This window comes from Zonotrichia leucophrys, chromosome 11 (genome assembly GCF_028769735.1).
Source record: "Zonotrichia leucophrys gambelii isolate GWCS_2022_RI chromosome 11, RI_Zleu_2.0, whole genome shotgun sequence".
Lineage (NCBI taxonomy): Eukaryota > Metazoa > Chordata > Aves > Passeriformes > Passerellidae > Zonotrichia > Zonotrichia leucophrys.
The window spans coordinates 19320835-19346884 of NC_088181.1; the positions used below are offsets into that span (position 1 = coordinate 19320835).

The window sequence follows — 26050 nt, forward strand, 5'->3', positions numbered from 1 at the left end:
GGACAGGGGGGATTGCTGGGGGGTCTGGGCAGGGCCAGGGGCTGCATCCATCATCCTGGGGGATTGTTGGGGGGTCTGGGCAGGGCCAGGGGCTGCATCCATCATCCTGGGGGGATTGTTGGGGGGTCTGGGCAGGGCCAGGGGCTGGACTGGATGATCCCTGTGGGTCCCTTCCCACTCAGGATATTGTATGATTCCATGAAACTTGGGATCCACTATGCTCAAGGAAGTGGGAAACAACTTTTCTTACAGATTTGTTAGGAAAATTTGGGATTTCAAAATGATACCTTGCACAATTCTAAATAATAATGTAAAAAAAAAAATCAGGATGTTTGTCGATTAACCTGAGCCAGCAATTGAGCACCACACAGGCACTGCTCACTCCTTGCTACTCCCCAGGAATGGGGCAGAGATTTAGGAGAGTAAAAGTGAGAACACTCATGGGTTGAGATAAAGACAGAAAAGGAAGAAAATAGTGATAACAGCAAGGAAGGAATTTTAATATACAAAACAAGTGATGCACACTGTAGTTGCTCAGCACAACTCTAACTTCAGTGTTACCAGCATCATTCTCCTCCTAAATCCAAAGCACACCACTGGAGCAGCTTCCAGGAGGAAGGTTAACTCGATCCCAGTGTTGCAGTTTGATCAGCTGTCCACTGAGACTGGCTTTGTTGGAGTTGAGGATTGTAACCTTTGGGCAGAGATACCCAAAGGTCTCAAAGATTGTGACTTTTAAAAAAGGCTGCAACCTTTCATGGCAAATCAGTCTGACAAATCTGTGCATCTGAATCCAAGTACTGCACACAGAATTCTCAGGTGCTCACTGGAGCAGCAGCCCAGCAGCTGCAACAATTGCCATCCTCACATTTGTATTCCAAACTCTCAGTCTTATGAGGTATTTTCCCCCAAGAGAAAAAGGAATTGCTTTATAAATTGTTTAGCTGTTTTTCCATGTTTTCTGCTTGAAGTAGAAGGAAACTGTAGGCTTTCAGCAGCTGAAATAATGTTGAAATGTTTGAAATGTTTTAAGTAGATTGTTTGGAAAATAAAGGAAAGAAAAAAGAGATTTGGAGTTGTTTTCTGTTTTTTTTTTTTTTTTGTTAAAAGCTACTGCTTCATTTTTTAATGAAGTTCATTTTAGCTTTAACTTAAGAACATCTTGTGCACCTAATTTTTTAGAATACAAATAGTTTATGAAAATCCAGACTGTAGCTGGTTTAAATTTAAGTAATTTCACAGCCTTCAGTGGGAGCTTGTTGATTTATGCTATTTTAGGTTTTCTGGGGATAGGAGTCAGAGGTTTTACTGCTGCAGTGAACACCATGTGAGTGAGCAGAGCATGAACTCCAGGAGGGGAGAAGGGGCAGGAGGTGGCCAGGGCCACGCTCTTGCAGCTCCAGCTTTCCTGGCAGCCTGTGTCACCTGGGGCTCAATGCCTACAGAGCCAGCTTGGAACTGCTGCTAGCACAGAGCCCAAAGCAGAAGCAATTGCTCCAAACAGCCCAAGGGACTGGTTTTTAGCCCCAGAGGAGCCTGGCTCAGCCAGAACCCCCTGCCCTGGGCTGAGCCCAGCGTGAGCAGCGGGGAGGGGATTGTGCCCCTCAGGTGAGACCCCACCTGCAGAGCTGCCCCAGCCCTGGGCCCAGCACAGCCAGGACCTGGAGCTGCTGCAGAGAGCCCAGAGGAGGCACCAGGATGAGCAGAGGGATGGAGCAGCTCTGCTGGGAGGAAAGGCTGGCACAGCTGCCATTGTTCACCTGCACAGGAGAGGCTTTGGGCTGAGCTCAGGGTGGCCTTGCAGGGCCTGAAGGAGCTGCAGGAACGATGGAGAGAGACAATTGCCAAGGGCTGCAGGGACAGGAGCCAGGGAATGGCTCCCAGTGCCAGAGGGCAGGGCTGGATGGGATCTTGGGAATGAGGAATTGTTCCCTGTGAGGGTGGGCAGGCCCTGGCACAGGGTGCCCAGAGCAGCTGGGGCTGCCCCTGGATCCCTGGCAGTGCCCAAGGCCAGGCTGGACACTGGGACTGGAGCAGCCTGGGACAGTGGGAGGTGTCCCTGCCATGGATGGGGTGGCACTGGATGGGCTTTAACGTCCCTTCTAACCCAAACCGTGCTGAGCTTCTGGGATTCTCTGAAGTGGTGGATGAGAGAGAATAGGCTTTTTTAGCTTGAAGACATGGAGCCTTATTGCTTCATCTCTGTACATGTAGAGGATAAAACAAAAGATAACAAAGAAGTTTGCTTTAAATCCTTGTTAGTAAATAAGCATGGATCTGTGATTAACATTTTGTTTCCAGCACTCCACACTTGAATAGCTGATAATAAGCAGTGTGTGTATCGGCTTGGCTCTGCCATTCTGGTTAAGCAGCTTTAAAAAGTGTTTACTGGTTTACATAACAGCATTGAGGAGTTGGGGAAGAGTGGCGGGATTTGTTTATTTATCTCTGTAGCTGATATCATTCTGTGATGCTAATGATGAATGACTGTCAGCGATTTTAATTTGCAAACGCACCCCAAGTCTATTAACATAAGAAGTTTATTTACAGCTTTTAGGTTGGGTTTTTGGTTTTGTTTTGTTTTTTTTTTTTTTTTTTTTTCACAGCAGGTTTAGAAATGCACAGCTGTCCAGGAATATCTTCCTGTTCCATGTTTGGAGTATGTCAGCTCTTTATAACATTCCAGGAACCCAATCCCATCTAACTACTGCACATGAGTGATCCCAACAGCACAAATCCCGTCCTTTTCTATCCCTATGCAAAGCTGGGTGCAAAACAAGCATCCAAATTAGGTGAAATCTCAGTTTTCATACCATTTAAGCCTTCCATTGTTTTTACCCCTCAGCAAGATGGAGACATGAAATGGAGACATGAAACCACAGACCTAATGCTCTACACTTCACACACATACATTGTGTCAAAATAGAAGCATTTTCCCCAGCAAAATCATAGGGATTGTTTTCTTTTCTATGTCCTCCATGTTGGTGTGAGTAATCTGTAATGTGTCATCATGTAACAATAGGAAAATGCCAAATGGATACACCAAATCTATTTAATAAATATGCTTGGGAAAGCCGGACTATGTTTGCATCTATGTGTGAGAATGTAATTTCATTCATTATGCTGTAGTTAGTTTGGTGCTGTGATTTCAGTTTTCAGTAAAATAAAATTGAAAGCTGATCTTTTTTGAGGAAATAAACCAATATATTTCATTCCTTATTCATGAACCCCTGTCAGCCAATGTCGTTTTATGTAACTGTAAAAGGAATGTGGAATGAGAACATGACTGCTTAGGATGTGAGAAAGACAACCCCAAATGAGTGGGTTTGGGACTGTTTGTCTGTGGCTGGAGTTACAGAATGTGCTTAGCTTCAAGCTTTTGCCTATATTCACGTTTTCTCTGCTGAAAATGCCATTAAGATCTCCCTACTTCACATTTAAAAATCATTCTGTTTCACAGTTAATGGTGGTACATATTTATATATTTGCCTGTACAAATATAACATCAAGATTTTTATCAGTATCTTGCAGAAGAGTAAAGTGAATCACACCAAAAACTAAACCAAACATTTTAGGGACCTTGTAAAATTTCTTGCTGTGTAAAGATTTAAGGAGAATATGTTGGAAACCCCAGGGATAAGTGGAAGTGGCCTTTGTGATGGATTGAGGGCTGCTTAGTTCAAGTTTCACTGTATAATGCAATTTCTCCCTCAAATATTAAATCTGACCTAATGTTTTAAGAAGTATTAAAAGTAGGAGATCAATGTAATCCTAGTAATTTGACACCCAGAGAAAGTAGAAAAAATTAGTTAAATCAATTGTTATCAAAAGTATCTGAATGCATCACACTGGCAATCAGTGCTGGTGGTGCCTTGATCCTCAGAGGTGCTTCCAGGGTCTAAATCCAAACTGGAGCTCCTTGGAGGTCTGCCAGCCCCTGCTCCTGCCCAGAAGAAACCAGGGGTGTTATGTTCAGCATAAGGATGTGTTGATCATGCAAGGGCTGGTGGAGAAATATTGCATTCCTGATAAGTCTTGGGATCTCCCTTGTATCTGGACCTCTGCCTTAGCAGCTTATATCAAAGGCTTATATCTAAGCTCCAAAGAGGGATTAGGTCTAAATTAGGTATTTCTACAGTTACCTTGCATTTTGGGCTAAATCTATTTGAGAAGATCATGAGAAAATATGATTCCCTATCTACCTTTCAACTTCCAGCCACTGAGTGGCCAAACAAGCCAGCCAGGAGATTGTGCAAGGTGGCAGCTGCATGTAGCAAAACATCAAATCTGCTCATTACTCAGGATTTCATCAGCATTGATGTTTTTATTTTAATCTTCTTATCTTGATATTTACCAAGTCCTAGTTTTGTTTTAGTAAATAAAAAGCCCTACTAGATCCTCAAACAACTGACGATTTTTTCCATTTTCCCTTCTTGCAGGAACTGAGCTGGGAAGCTGCAGAGCATTAAGGTGATGTGTTTAATGCGTGGTGGCATCCTATGTGCACAAGGGTTGGTCTGAACCTCCCCGGCGGCCCCAGACTTGCTGACTGCCCAGGTGGAAGGGGCGGAATCTCGGATCCTCCTGTGCCTAGGCTCTAACCAGAATGAAGGAGGAGCGCTGTGTGCGGGCGGCCCTGCTGTGCCTGGGGGTGCTGTGCTGCAGCCAGGGGCTGGCAGGGGAGCGCGCCCGGCCCTCGCTGCACGGGCACCGCGAGCGGGGCAAGGAGGGACAGGTGCTGCACCGCTCCAAGCGCGGCTGGGTGTGGAACCAGTTCTTCGTCATCGAGGAGTACACGGGGCCAGATCCTGTGCTCGTAGGAAGGGTAAGAAACTATTCCTTTTTCAGACAGTCATTAGTATGCTTCATTTTTATTATTTTTGGGGTGATTTTGGGCTGTTTTGGTTTTTTTGGGGTTTTTTTGGGTTTTTTTTTTCCTGTTGCCTTTGTGCTTTATAAGCTGCTTCTTCATTTTCTGGTAGCTAAGTTTAGATGCTAAGCAAAATACTACCTAGGTCAATACAAATATATCCATTGACCTCAGCAGTCCTTGAATGAAGGTATGCAGGCTGTTACTCAGCAAACCAGCAAGAACCACACCAACAGCTTGAGCAAAAATATGTCACAAGAATATCATTCTCAGGTCTTTAAAAACAGCAATTAAAATTGAATGTCTAAACCAGCAGCTCAGTAAAATAGGTATATTTTTATCCTCTCATTTTCAAATTATCAGTAAAATGAAATATATTGAGGGCCATGTATAGAGGAAGGTAAATATCTGTGTGCACATGTATATGTACACACATCCTGGACTGGTTTTTTATTCTGCTACTGTCTCACACTGGTAAAATATAAACAGGTAAATAAACCAGTACATTTGCCAGTTTCTAAATGAGCAGCAGAATGGTGTTGACTTAACCACAGCACAAAAGGAGTGGAGAAGCAGGATCAATGTCAGCAAATACCATGCTGGGTATTCTGGTTTAAAATGGTGCAATTTGTAGCTGTCAATATAAAATCAATAAATCTGTATTTTGGCTCAATGTTTCCCTCATTCATCAAACTGAAATGTGCACTGGTTTTGGAATTAAGAATGTTTAGTAAGCATTTGTTGTCTCTTTTATATTAGGGAGGGCGTAGTTAAAAACTAGTTGGCAAAATCACACAGAATCACACAGAATCCCAGGATCACTGACATTGGAAAATCCCTCCCAGCCCATGGAGTGCCAGCTGTGCCCGATGCCCACCCTGTCCCCAGCCCAGAGCCCTGAGTGCCACCTCCAGCCCTTCCTGGGACACCTCCAGGGATGGGCACTGCAAACCCCCCTGGGCAGCCCCTGCCAAGGCCTGAGCCCCCTTTCCGTGGGGAAATTCCTGCTGTGCCTACCCTGAGCCTGCCCTGGCCCAGCCTGAGGCCGTTCCCTCTGCTCCTGTCCCTGTTCCCTAAGCACAGCCCGACCCCCCGGCTGTGCCCTCCTGTCAGGAGCTGTGCAGAGCCACAAGGGCCCCTGAGCCTCCTTTGCTCCAGGCTGAGCCCCTGCCCAGCTCCTCAGGGATTCTCCAGCCCCTTGCCAGCTCTGTTCCCTTCCCTGGACACCCCCAGCCCCTCCATGTCCTTCCTGAATGGGGAGGCCCAGAACTGGACACAGCCCCGAGTGTGGCCTCAGCAGTGTCCCCAGTACACGGGACAGTCACTGCCCTGGTCCTGCTGGCCACGTTGTGCTTGCTACAAGCCAGGGTGCCCTTGGCCTTCTTGCACACCTGGACACAGCTGGACTCATTCATTTATCACTTAACTCATCCCCTTTGTTATTTAACAGCATTTTACATGCAGCCCAGTAGAACATGGCTCACTGAAGTGTACAAAAGCTTTGTAAAAATTACTCCTCCTACCAACTTCATGCGAATAAAGAACCTGCTATAAGCATCTTTTTGTGTATTTTCTTCCTTAAATCTGAAATTTTGGGTTTAGCGGAGCCCTGCATGTGGCAGGAGGCATGTCTGGGCTGGCACTGCCCTGGATGCAGGGTACCCGTAGTCACAGCATGTCCCTGAGTGTGGATTATTGCCTGATGGAAGCCACAATTGTTGAAAACTGTGAAATGATAGCAATTCTGCATTTCTTTGTTGTATAAGCACATCCAGCAAATATGTGCCCCCTTGTTAAGGTATATCTGTTTCTCCTTTTGTAGCTTCATTCAGATATTGATTCTGGAGATGGAAACATTAAATACATTCTCTCAGGTGAAGGAGCAGGAATCATTTTTGTTATTGATGACAAATCAGGGAACATCCATGCAACCAAGACACTGGATCGGGAGGAGAGAGCTCAGTACACCCTGACAGCTCAGGCTGTGGACAGGAACACAAACAGACCTTTGGAACCCCCCTCTGAATTCATTGTCAAAGTTCAAGACATAAATGACAACCCGCCTGAGTTTCTCCATGAAAACTACCATGCCAATGTGCCCGAGAGATCAAATGTAGGTGAGTACTCAGAAGGGCACTGTCCTTGTGGAAGGTGCTGCACTCTCAGGATATCTTGGCTTTATTTCATTTCTATTGTCAAGGATTCAGGGAAGTAAAATTTACTTTCGTGTTCAGTCAGTGATTCACTTGATGTATTTAATCTGCTGCCCAAATCAAACCCTGCACAGCTCCTAACTGGTGGTCCTAGAATAGAACTATTTTTCCTCCTAGGAAGGAGCAGAAGAGTCCCCTGGAATTTATGGAGTGTGAATCCTCTGGGGTAAACACAAAGATCATTCCTTTGGCAGAGCTGTGTAATAAAGCTGGGAAGTTACTGCCTCACCAACTATTCCATTTTCATCTCCTGTTTGAGCTTGTGTCTGTCTCAGAGATTTCTACAGGAATTATTTGTCTGAAACTTACTGAGAAAAATGTAAAGGAAAACTCTATTGTTTGGCTGTCTAACGACAAAAGCAATATAAGGCTTAAACTACTGAGGGGAAAAACCATAACGGTGCAGGGTGACTGCTGACTTTTATGTCTTCACTGGTTAGAACATTAATCCACATCACAGCTGGTGACAGATCTGTTTGGATCATACAAGTATATTTTGTCATATAGAAATTGGAAAGTAATTTTGATTTTCATTTACCAAACATGGAAATAAAAAATTTTAGGAATAGCTCTGCTGTGTGTCTGAAAGCATCTCTGCATGATCCTTCCAGACGTGTTCGCCTCTGACTCTCCCTCCTGTGTTTGCTCTCCATTTTTAGGTACATCAGTTATTCAGGTAACAGCTTCAGATGCTGATGACCCTACCTATGGGAACAGTGCCAAATTGGTTTACAGTATCCTTGAAGGTCAGCCCTACTTCTCAGTGGAGGCTCAAACAGGTATTGTCAAACAGTTTATTTGAGTGGCACCTCATGACCAGAGTGCATCAATGAACTGCATGTACTGGCAGGGCACAGCTGCTGCTGTGTCTGAGCACATCTTCCTGCTCTGCTGCAGGCTGGTCTCCTGCATCTGCTGGAGCTCCTGCCCCAGAAAGCTGATGCTGTTTCTGGGTGTCCTGTGTGCTGTATGATTGAAAGGCTGTTTCTGTGCTCAGCTGTAATTCTGCAGGCCTGTCCTCTGGGTGGAATATTAGGGCTGCTTTCCTCACAGCAGTGCTCAGGGAAAGCAGAACCTCCACCATCACTGCAAATATTGCTGTGTTTATTGCACTCCAAATGCAGCAGCCAGGTTTTCATTAAATCTGTGTTTGGCACCTTCCTCATGCCTGCAGGAATCATCCGAACTGCCCTTCCCAACATGGACAGAGAGGCCAAGGAGGAGTACCACGTGGTGATACAGGCCAAGGACATGGGAGGACACATGGGAGGCCTCTCAGGGACAACCAAAGTGACAATTACGCTTACAGATGTCAATGACAACCCACCAAAGTTTCCACAGAGTGAGTACCAACACAGTCCTTCTCCCATCTCCTACCAGGACCCATGTTTGTCAAGTATCAGACACACCCAAGGCTTGAAGAAGCAATAACTGATGGATTATTGCACCACACATGAATAAAGAAGTTGTGGCTGGTAAAATATGTAACTTTAGTGTCTGGAATATTTGCTTCTTGTTGCAAAGTGAGACATTTTTAGGGCCAGCATTGAATTGCAAAGGTTTCTGACCCTACACTTCATTTATGAAGCTACTGGGCCATGCTGTATAACTTATATGAGCAGAGAGACCTATGTATATATTCCTCAAGACTCATAGTTACCATGACAAAGCAAACTAAATTTTGCACAATTACATTTTTAAATTGTTGAAGTGTATTAATGGAGGTCAAACTCAGCAATTTTTTTATACCTGAGCAATTTACTTTTCACATATAAAATTAATCAGGGCTGACATTACCAGACTCAGCCTTCACAGCTGGGTGGAAGTACATTAATGGGCCCACACATCTGTTGTGCAGCTCATCTCTGCGTGGGTTTGGGGTTTTTTGGGTGCAGAGCAGACTCACTCAAAGCTGTCTCAGCCCACCGTGTTTCTCCTGTGAGCAGCCCTTCTGACCCTGGTGTGTCCTGGCCGTGGCCATCCCCCTAACAGCTCTAACAGCTCCTCTTCCAGCACTGCAGCTCCCTGACTTCTCATGCAAGAGCTGAATGCAAAAATCTGTGTCTGCATTATTTACCCTTCAAAAAGAGAAGGATTAAATAATAAAAAATCAGCTTTTATGTACCTTACAAACAAGCCTTTTCCCTCCACATCATAACCTGGGACACCAAGATACAATATTTTGTTAACTCCATCAAATTATGGATTTTTTTCTATGAATTCAAGCCCCTTCACGGAGTGTTTTGCAAGAACATGTTAAATTATCAGAAACGTCCAAAAGCAGTTCCTCTACTTAATCATTCATCCCGAGGTTAAATCTGATTTGGGAATGTTTTGTAACTCAGAACCAGGGTTTAGCTGTCTGTATAAACAGCCAAATGACTGATATTTTCATTCTTATTTTCCTTTTTTCTGTTGTTGTTTTTTTTGTTTTGTTTTTAATGTTCATTGCTCAAGCTGTTAATGAGTTATATGCTTAAATTTTGGGTTCTTTGTGACTGGAGTTAATGACCTATTTCAATGACATGTGGCAATTGTTTTTATGGGTAATGAGCCAAGTCCCTGCCTGGTGTAAGTCTCCTAATGTTCCTAGGGTGCCCATGGAGCAAAGAAGAGCAATTACAAAGGGGAATAAATTAGATTATTTTATTTTGTTATCCCACCTTTTTTTTTTTCCCTCCCCAGTTTATTACTGATGATGATGTGGCAGAAAATGCTGACATAGATTTATCTATTTAGGATCAGGTTATGTTATCTGAACTCTGGAAGTGGATGGAAAGTTCTGGAATCAGTAGTGCCTGAAGGACAACTGTTGTAGAGATATTTATCCAGGAACAGTGTTGCTCTTCCCTGGTGTTCCTGAATACCCAGGGAAACACCTGTGGGATGTTTGGGGATGGTTTTCTTATTGGAGCTTGCCATGGGAAAGCCATTTTTTCTTTGGCATGAAATCACACACAAATTGGTGCATACTCTCTGTGGTGTGAAATTTTAATAATCATAGTTGTTCTACATTCACACTCCAAATTCAAGCCATAGAAAGCAGCAGATTTATACTTTAGCCAGCACAGCAGACAGGATTTATCCAGTTCACTGTATCTAATTTATGGCTCTTGAATGAATGGGCAGAAATGAGAAACAGACATGAAGGTTTTACCATGAGTCATGTGAGAGAGTTTTCCTTCCATTTTTGTAACAACATCTCTGCTATCGATGGTAACCTTGATGCCACAACAATTGCTGCATTCTGGGTGCCTGGCTGTCCTTTTAAGCCCCTCCCTGAGCAGGGGGGTAACAGGGAGGAGGTCATGTTCTACACGTTGTCCATGTGGGTTAAGGTTTCACAGCTGACTTGCTGCTCAAAGCTCTTCAGAACAGAACACAACACAACACAACACAACACAACACAACACAACACAACACAACATTCCTCCACGGGGGTGACAATGCCAAAAATCACTGTGTTTATTGGAACTCCCGAGTTCAAAGAGTAAAGACCCAAGTGGGGAGCCCCTGCTCACTCGGGGCACACGCCTGTTCTCCCTGTGCTCCCTGGCCCAGGTGTGTACCAGATGTCAGTGTCGGAAGCAGCTGTCCCAGGAGAGGAAGTGGGGAGAGTGAAGGCCAAAGATCCTGACATTGGGGAGAATGGCTTGGTGGCTTACAGCATCATCGATGGAGATGGCATGGACATGTTTGAAATCACCACAGATTATGAGACTCAGGAAGGGGTTGTGAAGCTTAAGAAGGTGAGTGATGCCTACTGCTATGTAGTGTTTATTGCTGGCAGAATATTTGGTAATAATGGATTACCACCTAAGTTAAAATATTACTAAATGCAAATTTCACTTAATTAATTTTTCAAGGTGTGATTAACTCTTAATATTCCATTTCCCCATTAGCTGAATTGGAATGGAAGAAAATAACCAAGAAGAGTTACATAAATACTGTACAGTGGATTAATTGCACAAACTAAATGAATTCATAATAAAAAGTCACGGTAAAATACGATGCCATCAGCTTCATTGTTAATGAAGTTTTGCCTAGTGCTGATAAGTAGCAGACATTCACTGTTGCTTTATGTTCAGTCTGAAAAGCCTCATACCCTATAGTTTGAATTCTTCAGCTGTGCATTGTCCACAAGAGTGTTCTGAAGGAGTCACAGGCTATGGGAAAAGCAGCAGAGGGCATTTCACACACAGCCTGTCAGCGGGAGCTTTGAAAGTGTTATCAAATCAATTTTAAATTGCAAATTACAGAACATAAATCTTATTATTATGGAAGCATTATCATTTTGCCTTTTGTATCTTTGAGCTATTTATCTCTCTTGAAGATAATCAGAAATCAAAGGGGAAGGCCTGGTCAACTTCTGGTCAACCCTGCCCTGCCCTTTAGGGCAGACCATCAGGAAGGGACCCAGAGGTCTCCTCCACTCAAAACTGCCCTGGTTTGATTTCTGTCTCTGTTCTAGAGGTGGGAGTGGATTTTTTGTGTGTTTTGAAATGTGGGTGAGCTGTCACTCCCCTCTACTGGTGTTAACATACTTTGTGAATTGTGATTGGCACCTGTGTGATCATTTTGAGGTGCAACCCTGCAGCCGCTTCATGCCAGTGCAGGTACAGAGGTGCTGTGGCTTTGAACAGGCTCCCAAAAGGACTTGTCCCATGGGGCATTATTCCACCTCCCTTTTGGAAAGTGTTATGAGTTTTCTGTGCTGGAAAGAACTGCAGGAATGAAAGCACTCCAAACCAGCTTTGTATTTTCTCCACTACCTAAATAATTTAACTCATCAGTATGCTATCTCATGGTGCACCCAGGAGCACTTGAAACCACATCCACGTGGAATGCCTGCCAACCTGGATGAAGCCAGGCCTCTTGTGGGAGCCCCTTTCCCATCTCTTGCACTTTTGTGCTGCCTAGAAGGCTGGATGGAGACAAAATTCACATTTCCAGTACAGCTGATTTCCTTAGTGATACAGCAAGCAAAGACAAGACCAAGACTCTGTCATATTTTGAGTGCCTTTCTATGCTGCTCCATACATAGAATGTAGCTCCTTCCATTTGAGTCTTTATGTTTTTAAATACACACATTTCAGTCCAAGCTCGTTGACAGACGCTCACCTTTGTTTGATGTCATTGAACACTGGGGCGCTGCCTGCTGCTCTTACAGCCTGGTGTCCCTGACTCTGGAATGCACTGTCCTCTTGTTTCTCACAGACCTTAGATTATGAAACCAAAAAGTCCTACAGCCTGAAGGTGGAGGCAGCCAATGTCCACATTGACCCCAAGTTCATCAGCAACGGGCCCTTCAAGGACACCGTGACAGTGAAAATAGCAGTGGAAGATGCGGATGAGCCACCAGTGTTTTTGAAGCCAAGTTACATTTTCGAAGTACAGGAGAATGCAGCATCTGGTACTGTGGTTGGAAAAGTACATGCCAAAGACCCGGATGCTGCCAACAGTGCTATAAGGTTTGCTGGATTTCCTGTTTCCTTCTGAGCATTAGCTTGTGGAATTGTTAGGCGAGTTCTGAAGACAGTGTGACAGATCTACAGACACCCAGAATATTGAAAATTTAACCATCCAGCATTGTTTATGTGCCTGTTCCACAAGCTGCCAGTTTCTCAAAGCCTGTATCATACTATAACTATGTCTAATTCAAAGATACTTAAGGGCATCTTTGGTAGACTCTATTCTAAATTAAATTTTCCACAAATATCTTGTGCTGTTATCACAGTATGGATTTTTCTCATCATATCAAAGTCTAAGATGTAGATTAGGGATTGGGCTGGGTAATTGTTAAGTGTTAATTATTAAAGACAAGCCCACACAGACCCCTACTTTCTGCAGTTATCTTGGATCAGCTTGGAATCACAGACCCATGGAAGGATTTGGCCTGGAAGGATCTTAAGGTTCATCCATTTCCATGCCTGCCATGGCAGGGACACCTCCCACTGTCCCAGGCTGCTCCAGCCCCAGTGTCCAGCCTGGCCTTGGGCACTGCCAGGGATCCAGGGGCAGCCCCAGCTGCTCTGGGCACCCTGTGCCAGGGCCTGCCCACCCTCAGAGGAAAGAATTCTTATATTATAATAGCTTTCTATTAATTTAATTTTATTTGCCATGTTCTCAGTGTAACTTAAATAATGAAGACCTCTTTTGTGGGTATACTTAACATTTCAAAGAATTTTAACATGAAGTTATGAAAGTCAGGGTTGTATAAAGCTGTACAAATGTGCAGAGAGTGGATAATAGCTGATAAATTGGTATGATCAATTAATATTCCAAGTAAACCAAAGATTGGAAGACTTAAAAGATCATCAAGATTCATATGAAACAGAAAAGAAAAATATCTCAGTAGATATTTTTATCATATTTTATAAGAGAAGAAAATAAAGAATATATTACAGCTTTGATATAGAGACTTCAAAGACCAGCATTTTCACTTATTACAAACATTCTGATGTCCTGTTTTTCTAAATGTAGAAAACAACCAGGTGATTCTCCTTTTAAAGAACACATATTGTCCTTTTGACAATGATGTTGAGGACAACAATAGGGGTACTACTTACAATTATTTAGAAATAAAAATTATATAGAACAAATCTTGGTGCATGAAACTCCTAAGTCCTTCTTTTCTCTAATTACTGGCTTTCAATCTTCTTTAGATATTCAATTGATCGACACACCGACCTTGAAAGATATTTTGTTATTAATGCAGAAGATGGCAATATCAAGACAATAAAGACTTTGGATAGGGAAGAAATGGCTTGGCATAATATCTCTGTCTTTGCAGTTGAAGTCCGTGAGTATTTCACTGAGCTGTTTGAGAATCAGTGGTACGAATCTGTAATCCTCCAATTGTCTCAGTTTGATAAACTGCAAGAAATCTCAGCAGAATTACATCAGCATATTTGATCTTTCCTTGGATGCAGCTGGGGATTTGTTTGTTTTGAGGGGTTTTCCTGCTTCTGTCTCATGTCAGTGTTGCCTCTCCCGCAGACAAACAGCACCAGGAAACCAAAGTTCCCGTTGCAATCAAGGTTGTTGATGTCAATGACAACGCTCCCAAGTTTGCGGCTGCCTACGAAGCCTTCGTGTGTGAGAATGCCCGAAGCAACCAGGTATGGCCTGCCCAGCACCTCCTGTGCCCAGCACCTTGTTTTCACCACTTCCTTGTTTTCACCACCTCCTTGTTTTCAGCGCCTCCCTCTGCCCACCATCCTCCCCTGCTCCACCTTCCCTGTGCCCACCACCTTCCTCTGCCCGCTGTTTTGTGCCCACCATCTTCCTGTTCCAGCCACCTTCCTGTGCCCAACACCTTCACTGTTCCCCCCACCTTCCTTGTTCCCCCCACCTCCCTGCACACACAGCTCTTCCCTCAGGCATTAGCCCAGGTTTGTCCTGTCAGCTCCAATGAGAGGGAATAAATGAACTTTTGTTTTGAGGTTTTGACCAGAAAGCCTTGAGCACCCAGAAAGGCACTTTGTTTCTGAACTGCTATCAGCAGTTATCCAGTGCTTTGTGTATGGAGTGGGATTGGTGTTGGCTGGGAGAACCCACTAGCACAGGGCCAGTGGAGCTGGGGGCAGCTTTCCCAGTTGTGAGACTGGTTTGGATATTACAGAAATGGTCAGTGTCTTATGGGAAGAATCGTAGTGCAGTGCCTGTAGAGTCTAGCCAACAATTTATTTCTGGCAATCTGTGAGGAAGAGGGGTTAGGATCATAGAGAAATACAGTTCTGCACATGGTCTGTGCCTCTGCAGTCAGCGTGGAAGCTTAAAAGAGACTTTCTCATCTGCTGAGTTTTCTGCAGAATTTTATTTAATCTGTTGTGTTACTATTAACACATATTTGTGTACAAGAATGTTGAAGATATGTGCTTTTACAGCTGTAATTCTGGGGTGTTTAATGCAATAGTAATTAAAGATTGCCTGTTGTAGTTTGGAGTCAGCTCTGTGTTTCTACTTGCTTATATTTGAATTTTAGGGGGGTTCTGCTATTTTACAATTCTTACTCAAGGGCTGTCTCAGAATGCTGCCTGTGTGTGATATACCCAGAGAAGGAGCTGTTTGTTTACAGAGTGCTTTTCTTTTACAGCAATTTATTACAATTAGTGCTGATGACAAGGATGACTCGGCCAATGGACCAAGATTTATCTTCAGTTTACCACCTGAAATTATTCATAATCCAAATTTTACACTCAGAGACAACAGAGGTTTGTGTGAAGATTCCCACTCTACCAGAATCCAAAGAAATGACAAAGTAGAACTAATGGCCAATGTAATGTCATGTAACAGCATTGTCATTAACTTTGGCAGAGTGTCTTTCTCCAAGATTTAGGGGAGGAAAGCAAAAGCATACAGCTAAAATGCAAGGATGTTCTTGGGAAAGTGGGATGTTTGTTAACTCACTTGAATTTTCTTGAATGCATATTATAAATTACATAATAATACCCAATAGGAAGAATCCACTGCCGTTTTATCTCCCAGGAAGAGGATAAAAACCCTGCCAAACACTCAGTAAATGGAATTGGCAGATCTCCTTGAATTAGACAAACCTAAAATTAGCTGAGACAGCATAAATTATTAGGCTGCTTGTATTTGTTCACCACTGTGCCTGCCAGCTTTTGTAAATTATGGATCACAAGAGACGTGGGCTAGATTCCCAATGGAATCAAATCACTGCCCAGTGCAGGAAATAAATCAGGGATTTGTGCTGTGGAACATACCTGCGCTGGCTGTCTCAGGATCTGCATATCCTGATCCCTTTGTCAGTTTCATATTCACAAAATAAAGTAGAGCTTTGCATTCAGATTGATGGCAAGATGTAAGAAATTTGTAAGCAAAAAGTGTCAGGCCTGGGTGAATGTCAAAATTCAATTGATCACAATATAATAACATCAGTAACCTGAACTTGCCAGAGGCTGAGGGAGCAGAGGAAGTGGGCAAACTGAAAAAAAAAGGTTCAGCCATTATGTATTTATTCCATTTATTTAATTATATTTGGATTCTTTTTTTTTTTCATTTTCAAATGTTCATTTTTTTATTTCCCTTCACAGGGAAAAAAACTGTTTCAGCTTCTAAGGAGTTGGTTTTGATTAGTAAGCTTTAATGTTTGAAGGAAACTTGACTGTTTTCTGAAAAGTCAAACTTGGTTGAACTGGCTTAAATAATGAATCCAAGAGTGCCAGAAATACAAAAGGCAACACAATCCAGATACATGATTTCAGTAAAAACTGCTCTGTTGAGGCACACTTTATATCTCTCTCCTCATCTGAAGGGAGTGTAATTATCATCAGAGTTCCCAAACAAAATCTCTGTTATTCCTGACTGATCAAAGTAATACTGTTGCCTGGTGCTTGACACTTGTACATACATAAGCAATTCATAAAGGAGCCAGTGCAGGGCATATATTTATTCTCTTTAAAGTAGTAAAACACAAGTTTTGAAAAATTCATGGGTGTATTTTTAGAAGGGAGTAAATAAGCATGTATTCTTTGCTTGAGACCCGTAGGCCAAGGCTTGCTATAAAATACATTTTATGGTCGCCACATCAAACTGAAATTAGATTAGATTTTATAATCTAGCAGAGGAAGCACAGCTCAGAGTGGAGATACTCTGAGTGGTCTTGCGGTTCCTGACTCCAGCCAATCCCGCTCATCCTTCATTGCCACTTGCAGCAAAATTTGTTACTGACAAAATTAACTCAGATAGAATGTGTTGTAGTTGAAATTATGATGTCAGTTTAATGTAAGGTTTCTACCTGACAATAATGCAAAAGGTTATTTCAAGAAGATAGTATTGAGGGATTGAATCTTCCCATATAATTTTCTTTTTGGGAAATGAATAGTCTGAGGAAATTAATTCATTTCCATCCTTTCTTTCCCTCATTTTTTTTCACTCCTCAGTGCAATTATGTTATTAATTTACATATTCTTGTGAGTTTTTTAAAGTAAGTTATACTAGAACAAAATAAAAAATTAAAATTCTGTGTACTCCCATATAAAAAAACTTCTTAGGGAGAATGTGTTACCATTTGCAAGTCAAATAATGTCCATGGTCATTCAAAGTTGTTTTTACAGTTATAAGTCAGAGTATTCTATAAGCCATGCCACAGCTTTCAGAGGGAATTGCTACTTTCAGAGAAAAATGGCTTTATTAACTGTGGAGAACAGTTAATGAAAACTCCAGTGTTTGGGCCTATTACAGAACTTTAAAGTGCATACAGTCTCATAATTATCATTTAATAGAGTTTCTTTTTACCAGCTCCTGAAAGTAATCACATATTGCAGTAATCCAAAAAAGCATAATCACATTCTACATCCTATTAATAGCCCACTGTGTTACCAAGTCTTCAGCTGAGCCCATCTCCCATAGAAAACATGAGATAATGGCTTAGCCCACGCTGGGATAAAACACAGAATTACTTTTGCACTGTTTCCTTATATTATAGCTCATAAACAAACAGCACTGTCTGCCCGGGCTCTGCTCAGTTCTGCTCCCACTGAATTCAGGCCTTCAAAGCAGCAGCAGAGGCTCGTGGCACTTCACAGCAGAGGCAGATTTTGAGTAAATGGATTTCCTGCTTTTGACCCTGCTGGGTCCTGTGCTGAGATGCCCTTTCCTTGGGCTCCCTCAGCACAGCATTACTGGAATGGCTGTAGTCCCAAATTCACAGGTTAGAGCTTTACAGAGCCTGAAATTAAACTTGTGAGCCCCCGAAAATCAGTGACCAGAGTCCACTTTTTAAATTCAAACATGTGCTTCACACTTTTTCAACAAGAAAATTTTGAAACAGACAATCAAGTCACAGGATTTTGTCATGGATTACCCACAGTGATTGCCACTCCTGGTAAAGTAAGGATTTTAGACAGCTGGACCCCTGAAATTGTTTCATTTTCTGGCTGAATCAGCACTCACACCTGATACAGGTGATAAAGTTCACACTGCAGTCAGCTCCTGTAATCTAGAATCCTCCTTACACAATCTATGTGTTAACAAGCCCCAAAAACTAAGCTACATTTGCCTATGCACACAGGAAAAATTGGAAATATCAATAAGATCACCAGCGAAAAATCAAAGGTCAGAGAGATCAGTATAGGTATCACCAAGAAATAATGCAATTTTAGCTTCTAAATGTAAAGATTTCATGGAGAACACAGGGAATCTTCACTTGTAACATCTTTGGATATTGGATAGCCAAGGCAATAGTCGCTGGAAAAATGTGATATATTTTGGGAATGGCCTTGAGATGACTGTTCTTTTCCTTCTTGTGTTGACCCCCGTTGTGTTAATTAGGACTGACAGTCAAGTGGCTCCCATATGTGTTAAGTAATAGTTTTAAGCTGGTATTGACATTTAACTTCTGTTGGCTTAAAAAATGCCATTTTACCAGGATTAGAGTTCTACTCCTGGGCCTTGAAAATAATAAAAAAGCAAGGATGAGAATATTAGCTAGGATTATATGTTATCTTTTATCTAGGTAAGAAAGGAGGGTTTTTTTCCTATAATGGATATTATGTTTCTTCTAAATGTGAGAAGTGAACATAAACAGTAGAAGTTTAAAAAATGACCTTTTAAGCTTGATGTATTGTATTTCTTTTTAAACTTTAGTCAGGCATGTTGATTGGATTTTTCTTTTTAAAAATTTATGTTAAACCAAAAATCGCTTCCCATTAAAACAGATAGATCAGCCATTGGATCAAAATCAGTTTTGTTTAGTGTAAGTGACTGCAGTGGACCAGGCCAGTGTGCATAACAGCTAAATAATTTGCCATCCTTTTCTTATTTTAAATTAGGAATACTATTTCAGCCAACAAAAGGTAAGAAAAATAAAATCTGTGATAAAAAATGCATAGCCAAAGACTATATATACTAATATATGGTATTGTCATTCCTTACACATTGCCTTGGCAGCCTCGAGGCAGCTGTAGCTCAGGCCCCCTGTTTTTAGTTCAAGTTAGCTGATAGGTTAATAGATATTAGATGTTGCATTCCTATTTGTACCAAATTGTTACGAGCCCATTAAAGTCCTAAAATAAGGCTTTTGTCATGCAGACATTGATATCACCAAGGTCCCGTAAAAAATTGTGCCTCAAAGTTTAGATGTCATGTAAACATTCAGGAGATTAGAAGGACTCTGAGGGAGACACCTCCAACAGGCACAAGTGATAAACAATCAGATCTTTATCAGTGTCTCTGTCCTTAGCAAATGTGACATTGTGCAAAGGAGAAGTTAACAAGCTCCTTTCTACCCAGCCGTTGTTTTTGTGAGACTCAGCACCAGAAAGCAGCAGTTGTGTCAAGCCCAGGTGGCCATTCAGGGCACCAGGGGTGCGGCTGGCAGGACAGGGACAGGTATGGGGGATGGATTCATTTGCTGTGTAACAAACAGCTCCTACCTTAAATATTCATCCTTTCTGGTGAAGTTCCTGGGAGAGTCAAGCAGTGCAATCCTCCTCATCCCATAGATTGACCAAATCTGGGGGCAGTTTCAGACCTTGTCCTACATCGAGGGCACTGCCTGCAAGGGGGGAGGTTAATGCAAGGCAAGAACACTTCTCTTCAGGTATAATTTATTCACAGATTTCCATGGAAATCACAGTGATTAGATCATTAGGAGAGGTTTTATGGTTTGCATTATTAAATTCTGGGATTTATGCTGACTCTTCAACAGGAAAACAATTAATCTGCAGAAGCCTGAGGCAGCAGTAAAGTGGGTACCTTAGGAGGTGAACAGCCCTCCCTCAGAAGATAAAGAACTGCTCTTTTCCCCCTCCCTTTCTGTTATACAGTGAAAAATAAAGAACATAGCAAGCCAGGAAAGGTTGTATGGAATAAATCTTCAATATAAACTGGCTTTTGAAGGTCTGAAAACTGTGGATGTGATTGCTTCACTTTATTTACTTTGGGATGTTTACAACTGTTATAAACTTTGGTTTAGGCTGAGCTGAGAGACAGAGGAGGGGCACAACAAGGGAGCCCTGTTGGTGTTCTGAGAGCAGGAAGCACAGGCAGCCTCAGCCCAGAGTGTCATCTCACACTGTCCCCTTTCCAAGGCTCTAGCCAGAGGAAGTATGCAGGGCCATCCAAAATGTCCTGCACCATGGCAGGTCACCTCTCGTGAGGGCAATGGGAACAGAGTTACAGAAATACTGCCAGGAGTTGGACTCATGGACCCCTGTGGGTCCCTTCCAACTCAGGGCATTTTGAGTCTGTGATTTAACTCTTCCTCACATCCACATGATTCAAAATGTGACCAGACATACTGTGCATGTATGATCAAGCTCTCTGAATTATGGCTTTGGAAGTTTGGGTGAAAACCAGATTCTGATAAAACAATGTCACCTTCAGCATTCCTTGCTGAAAAAACAAGGCTCAAATTTGCTCATACACAGCAAATATGGGCTTTTGTTTTGATGGGAGTCTCATTATCAGAGCCCATTTGGGGACAGCATCCACCACGCTTTTAGATGTGACTCCAAGAACTCATAAGGGAGATAGGGGTTTTACCCCTCCATTGAAAGCTTTAATTCTGGAGAGACACTAAAACTGGATCAGACAGCAATAAGAAGGTCCAGCCATTTGGGTGGTTGAAAAAATATTGTGAATTTCTCAGAAAGTTACAGATACTAAAAGGCGCTATCAGACAGAGATTATCTGTGTTGCTTGTGTTAATTAAAGAATTAAAGCTGAGTGTGGTGCTATATGAATTAAATACAATCTGTAATTGCTCTTAGGTCATTACAAAGGCAGCACTTTCTGCTGGTTTATTGTAGAAATGACGCTAAAGCCCCAGAAAATTGAGAGCCTTTGCAGCGAGATAATTTCCTTTTCAATATTGGCTAAGAGCATGACTGTGAAAGAATTAACAATGACCCTCTCTCTTCTCCAACCAGATAACACAGCGAGTGTGCTGGTCAGGCGGGAAGGGTTCAGCCGGCAGAAGCAGGATTTGTACCTCCTCCCCATCGTCATCAGCGACGGCGGCGTGCCCCCGCTGAGCAGCACCAACACGCTGAGCATCCGCGTGTGCGGCTGCGACGGCAGCGGCTCCCTGCTCTCCTGCAACGCTGAGGCCTACGTGCTCAACGCGGGGCTCAGCACCGGCGCCCTCATCGCCATCCTGGCCTGCATCGTCATTCTCCTAGGTGAAAAATGCTCCTTCCGTGCTGCTACTCTGGGCTTGCGTTAGAAAAGTAATCCTGCCCTCTGCTCCAAGATGGAGAAATGAATCTGAGTTTTTTAGCTTTTATTTTTATAGGGAGTGCTGATCTGCCTGGCTGTGAAAGGCTTTGGGGTGAGCTCAGGGTGGCCTTGCAGGGCCTGAAGGAGCCCCAGGAAAGATGGAGAGAGACAATTGACAAGGGCTGCAGGGACAGGAGCCAGGGAATGGCTCCCAGAGCCAGAGGGCAGGGCTGGGTGGGATCTTGGGAATGAGGAATTGTTCCTGGCAGTGCCCAAGGCCAGGTTGGACATTGGGGCTTGGAGCAGCCTGGGACAGTGGAAGGCCCTTGGCAGAGGGCGGCAGTGAGTGAGCTTTATGGTCTCTTCCATCCTAAACCATTCTGGGCTTCTGTGATATCTTCAATAACAAACACCAATGGATTTGTGTAGATGTGCTCAGAGAATGTCGTCCCGTGGCCTAATGCCAGCTAATCAGGGACACTGCTTAAAGGAGGTCATGACATACAGTTCTAAGTTTTGTGTTCTTCCCTGGTTGACAAGTTCCTTATTGAGGTCAGCCAGGATTAATGGCCCCTGACAGCTATTTCCCTCAAACCCATCTTGTGTTGAAACCAGATGAATGACTTGGAAGACCTGCTTTTAAGAAATTGCTGTGAAATGTTTCCTGATGATTTGGAAAAAAATTACACAATATTTTCTAATTTCCCTGCAATATTTTATAGTGTTTCTTTTTTTTCCAGATATTTTATTTTATAGAAATTTGAAGTGAGAGTGCAAAACAAACACATCTTTGAAGGTGTTGCTTAAAAAAATTCCATTTTAATGGAAATGACACACTGGAACTAGTTAAGCTTTGGGCATACAGGAGAGGATAAAGATTAATCTTTGTTTTGCTGCAGATATTCATGTGCTTGGGCTGCTCAAAGGCAGTGTCACAGTACTCTGCAGCACTTGAGGCCCCACAAACACTTCCCTTGAATTAGTGTTGCAGTAATGAGCAATTAGTAAGAGCACTGGCATGCAGCTCAGACAGAAAGCCTCAGATCAGTGTGTTTAGTTCTGTGTACAAACATCTCTGCTTTTACCTAGCAAGGAGCACTAAAATTGCAGAAGTTTGCAACAATCCAGCAGAAAAGCCAAGGGCTCGGGGACGCAATAATTACTTACAAAGGCGCTGCTGTTTGACAGCGCAGTCTAACCTATGTTTTGTTTTCCCAGTCATCGTGGTGCTGTTCGTGACCCTGAAGAGGCAGAAGAAGGAGCCGCTGATCGTGTTTGAGGAGGAAGATGTGCGGGAGAACATCATCACGTATGACGACGAGGGCGGCGGCGAGGAGGACACGGAGGCGTTCGACATCGCCACGCTGCAGAACCCCGACGGCATCAACGGCTTCATCCCGCGCAAGGACATCAAGCCCGAGTACCAGTACCTGCCCAGGCCGGGGCTGCGGCCCGCGCCCAACAGCGTGGACGTGGACGATTTCATCAACACCAGGATACAGGAGGCCGACAACGACCCCACTGCCCCTCCCTATGACTCCATCCAGATCTATGGCTACGAGGGCAGGGGCTCCGTGGCTGGGTCCCTCAGCTCCTTGGAGTCAGCAACAACAGATTCTGACTTGGACTACGACTATCTACAAAACTGGGGACCTCGATTTAAGAAACTTGCAGACTTGTATGGCTCCAAAGACACTTTTGATGACGATTCTTAACAATAAAGTTTAAGATTTGGCCTTAAGAACTGTGTCCGAAGTTCTGAAGAATCCAGAGGAAATGTAAGCAGGTATTTTTTTAAAAATCAAGAAAAATCTCATTTAAACATTTAAGTTTGACAGAGAGGATTCCTTTGATGAAAAAGGACATGAAAGTGGTAAATACTGTGAAGTACCTTTTCCTACAAAAGGCAAATCTGGAAGCTGGCTGCCAGCTTCACTGAAGGAAAAAACCCACTTAAGATATGAGAAATATTTAAATGAAGGAAAATGCTAAAAGCAAACCTACAAATAAGGGAAATCTTTTACGTGTTATGAACATCTAAATCTTTTATTTCAAAGAAGCTTCCACAAATTAGAAAAGATAACAGTTCTGAGCTGTAATTTCGCCTTAAACTATGGACACTCTATATGGTAGTGCGTTTTTAAACTTGAAATATATAATATTCAGCCAGCTTAAACCCATATGATGTATGTACAGTACAATGTACAATTATTATGTCTCTTGAGCATCAAACTTGTTACTGCTGATTCTTGTAAATCTTTTTGCTTATTCTTTCATCTTAAACTAATACGTGCCAGATATAAAAACTCTGTCTTGTTCGGTGGGAGGCACCCTATTTCTATGTCATTTTTAATGTATCTATTTGTACAATTTTAAAATTCTTATTTTAGTATACATACAAATATCAGTATTCTGACATGTAAGAAATGTTACAGCATCACACTTATATTTTATGAACATTGTACTGTTGCTTTAATATGTGCTTCAATATAAGAAGCAGACTTTGAAATAAACTGATTCTTTTTTAATTCTTGTTCTGGTTATTAAGCATATAAGGAAAAACATAGTGTTTCTAATGTCCCATTTATAGTTCTGACTAATTTACTACAATTGTGACCTTTTAATAGCCTTATTTATTATGTGTTTGTAGTTGGTTTGTTGCCTTGTTAAGTGATTATTTAAAAATCAAGTACATTTTACAAATGTTTTTTAGATTAAAACAAATGTAACGTCTGGTGAACATTTTGTACCCTCTCTATCTACAGCTTGTGGCTGCTCCCAGAACACAGTAAGAATCATCATATAGTCCTACTGTGTTTTCTGGATTAAATTAAGTGTAATATTTTTCAATATTTCCCATGTAATAGCATTTATCTTATATCTTAGAGATTCCCAAGGCTTCATCAGTTTTTGGGTGGACGGGAGTATTCTGTGCTTACACTTTACTCCAGCCTTGTGAGTTTCCGTATCTGTGCTGAGCTTCTGCAGGTTCTAGAGACTGAAATCTGACCCAGTTTAGCTGTGACTTCCCTAAGGACTCTTCTACCTGAATTACCTTACCTGAGTAGTAATTAATATTCTGGTACTTAATTCCTATTTTTCCTTTGGCTTTTTTTTTTTTTTTTTTTTTGGGAGGGGTGGGGCATGGTTTGTTTGGCTTTATTTTTTTCTTCTAATTTCCAGTAGAGTAGCATCATCTGCAGATAGGGAGACATTTTAATTTGTGATGACAGAAATACAGAAAGCTTTCAGAATTGTTCTTTGTAATGCATGTTTTTAATCCAAAAAGGGATTTATAACTTTTTTTTTTTCTTTTAAGTATTAGTTCAGAGGAAGCAAGGGATTGGGGTATGTTCTGCACATCAACATCTTCTGCATCTGTGTACAGCTGTACCTCTGCTGAATTTAATATAGTTGGCTGTTTAGGGTCAGAGATCAGCAGCTGCAATATGGGAAGAGGCAATAAGTAAAAATTATCTACATTTTCCTACATTTGTTTTACAGACCCTGTCCTTCATTTGCAGTCAGGTACTAAACTGCTTGATCTGAGAGGAAATCTGACTTGTTGGTGTGTTGCTTTTCTGAAGACCCCCCATATATGTAGTTAGATTAAAATTTAACTCCTAAAAATGATGACTGATGTTTCAGCTCTACATCCCTAACATATTCACTTGTCCCATTATATCCCTATGTTTTATAAGGCAGAGTTTGCTAAATTAGCAGATTTGCTCTACAATGTTTATTGTAATATTTCACTTTATTATAGCTGTATGCATTCTATATAATTCTATAGCTTATTATTAACTTGGTTCAAATTTCTTTGGTTGCTGATTTTTCTCTGTTTATAATCCAAAGAATATTTTGCTAGATTTGCACATTTCTCCATTATAAATTTAAATAAACATTAAAAAAAAAGAGAAAGCAAATGAGTATCACTTTGAAAATTAACAAATTGAAATAAAGTAAAAAAAAAAGGTAATTTGTAGGACTCCATCTTCATTGATGCTATCTGGATTTATTTCACTTTTGAGCAAGTTTTAGAATTAATAACTGCATTTTCTACATTTTTATGTTTAATTTTTAAGAAGGACATTGTCAACTACATTTTTTAATAGTTTCAAATGCTTTGAGTTTTAGTCTCTATTGTTTGTAGCACTCTCGTAGATGCTTGGAAATAAATTTTCTTTCCCTGCTGGTTTTGTCCTTTTTCATTTGATTATTTTTCCCCTTCCCAGTGAACATGCAATTGTGATAGTGCTTTTTTGAGTTATGTTTGCTATTCTCAGCCAGGGCCAGCCCTGAAATGCTGGGAATTACCTTCAGCCCGGACTGTCGGCAGCACCCTGGACGAGCAGCATGTTCTGGCGCCACGACAGGACATTGCTTTGCGCTGAACTTCACCGCAGCACGCACAGAGCCTCGGGTCCTTAATCTGAGCTTGGTAAAACCCAGCCCAGCACGGCGGCTCCGGGTTAGCCCCAACACACCCAGGAATGCTGTGGGCCCTGGGCTGTTGCAGCATTTCCAAAGATCCAAGGCACCTGGGAAAGGATTCACCCACTCCAGTTGCTTTAGCACAGTGGCGCTGCCTTCCCCAAGGACGGAGCCTCACATCCGTAGAAGACAGCTGAGAAGTTAATTACAGCCTCAGTGGGTCTGGAGAAAACCCTGACCACAAGGAGGATCACCACGGCTGAGCCAGGTAAGGCAGGGGACGGTGGCAGGTGAAGGTGGTGCTTTGGCCAGGTTTGCCTCTTGCAAGCCTCACCTGAGGATCATT

General features: G+C 42.3%; 1 protein-coding gene across 4 annotated transcripts in view; it reads left to right on the plus strand.

Moving 5' to 3' along the window:
• CDH11 (cadherin 11) overlaps nucleotides 1-25465 on the plus strand; it is an 85336-nt gene extending 59871 nt beyond the window's left edge. For all 4 annotated transcript variants that reach the window (XM_064723510.1, XM_064723514.1, XM_064723511.1 and 1 more), the window contains exons 3-13: nucleotides 4440-4825; nucleotides 6693-6987; nucleotides 7743-7862; nucleotides 8258-8425; nucleotides 10645-10832; nucleotides 12301-12554; nucleotides 13749-13885; nucleotides 14083-14204; nucleotides 15182-15299; nucleotides 20982-21233; nucleotides 22489-25465. In XM_064723510.1, the coding sequence (XP_064579580.1) occupies nucleotides 4607-4825; nucleotides 6693-6987; nucleotides 7743-7862; nucleotides 8258-8425; nucleotides 10645-10832; nucleotides 12301-12554; nucleotides 13749-13885; nucleotides 14083-14204; nucleotides 15182-15299; nucleotides 20982-21233; nucleotides 22489-22985 (2370 nt within the window). In that variant the 5' untranslated portion in view covers nucleotides 4440-4606 and the 3' untranslated portion in view covers nucleotides 22986-25465. The remainder of the gene's footprint in view (nucleotides 1-4439; nucleotides 4826-6692; nucleotides 6988-7742; nucleotides 7863-8257; nucleotides 8426-10644; nucleotides 10833-12300; nucleotides 12555-13748; nucleotides 13886-14082; nucleotides 14205-15181; nucleotides 15300-20981; nucleotides 21234-22488) is intronic.
• Nucleotides 25466-26050: the final 585 nt, after the last annotated feature.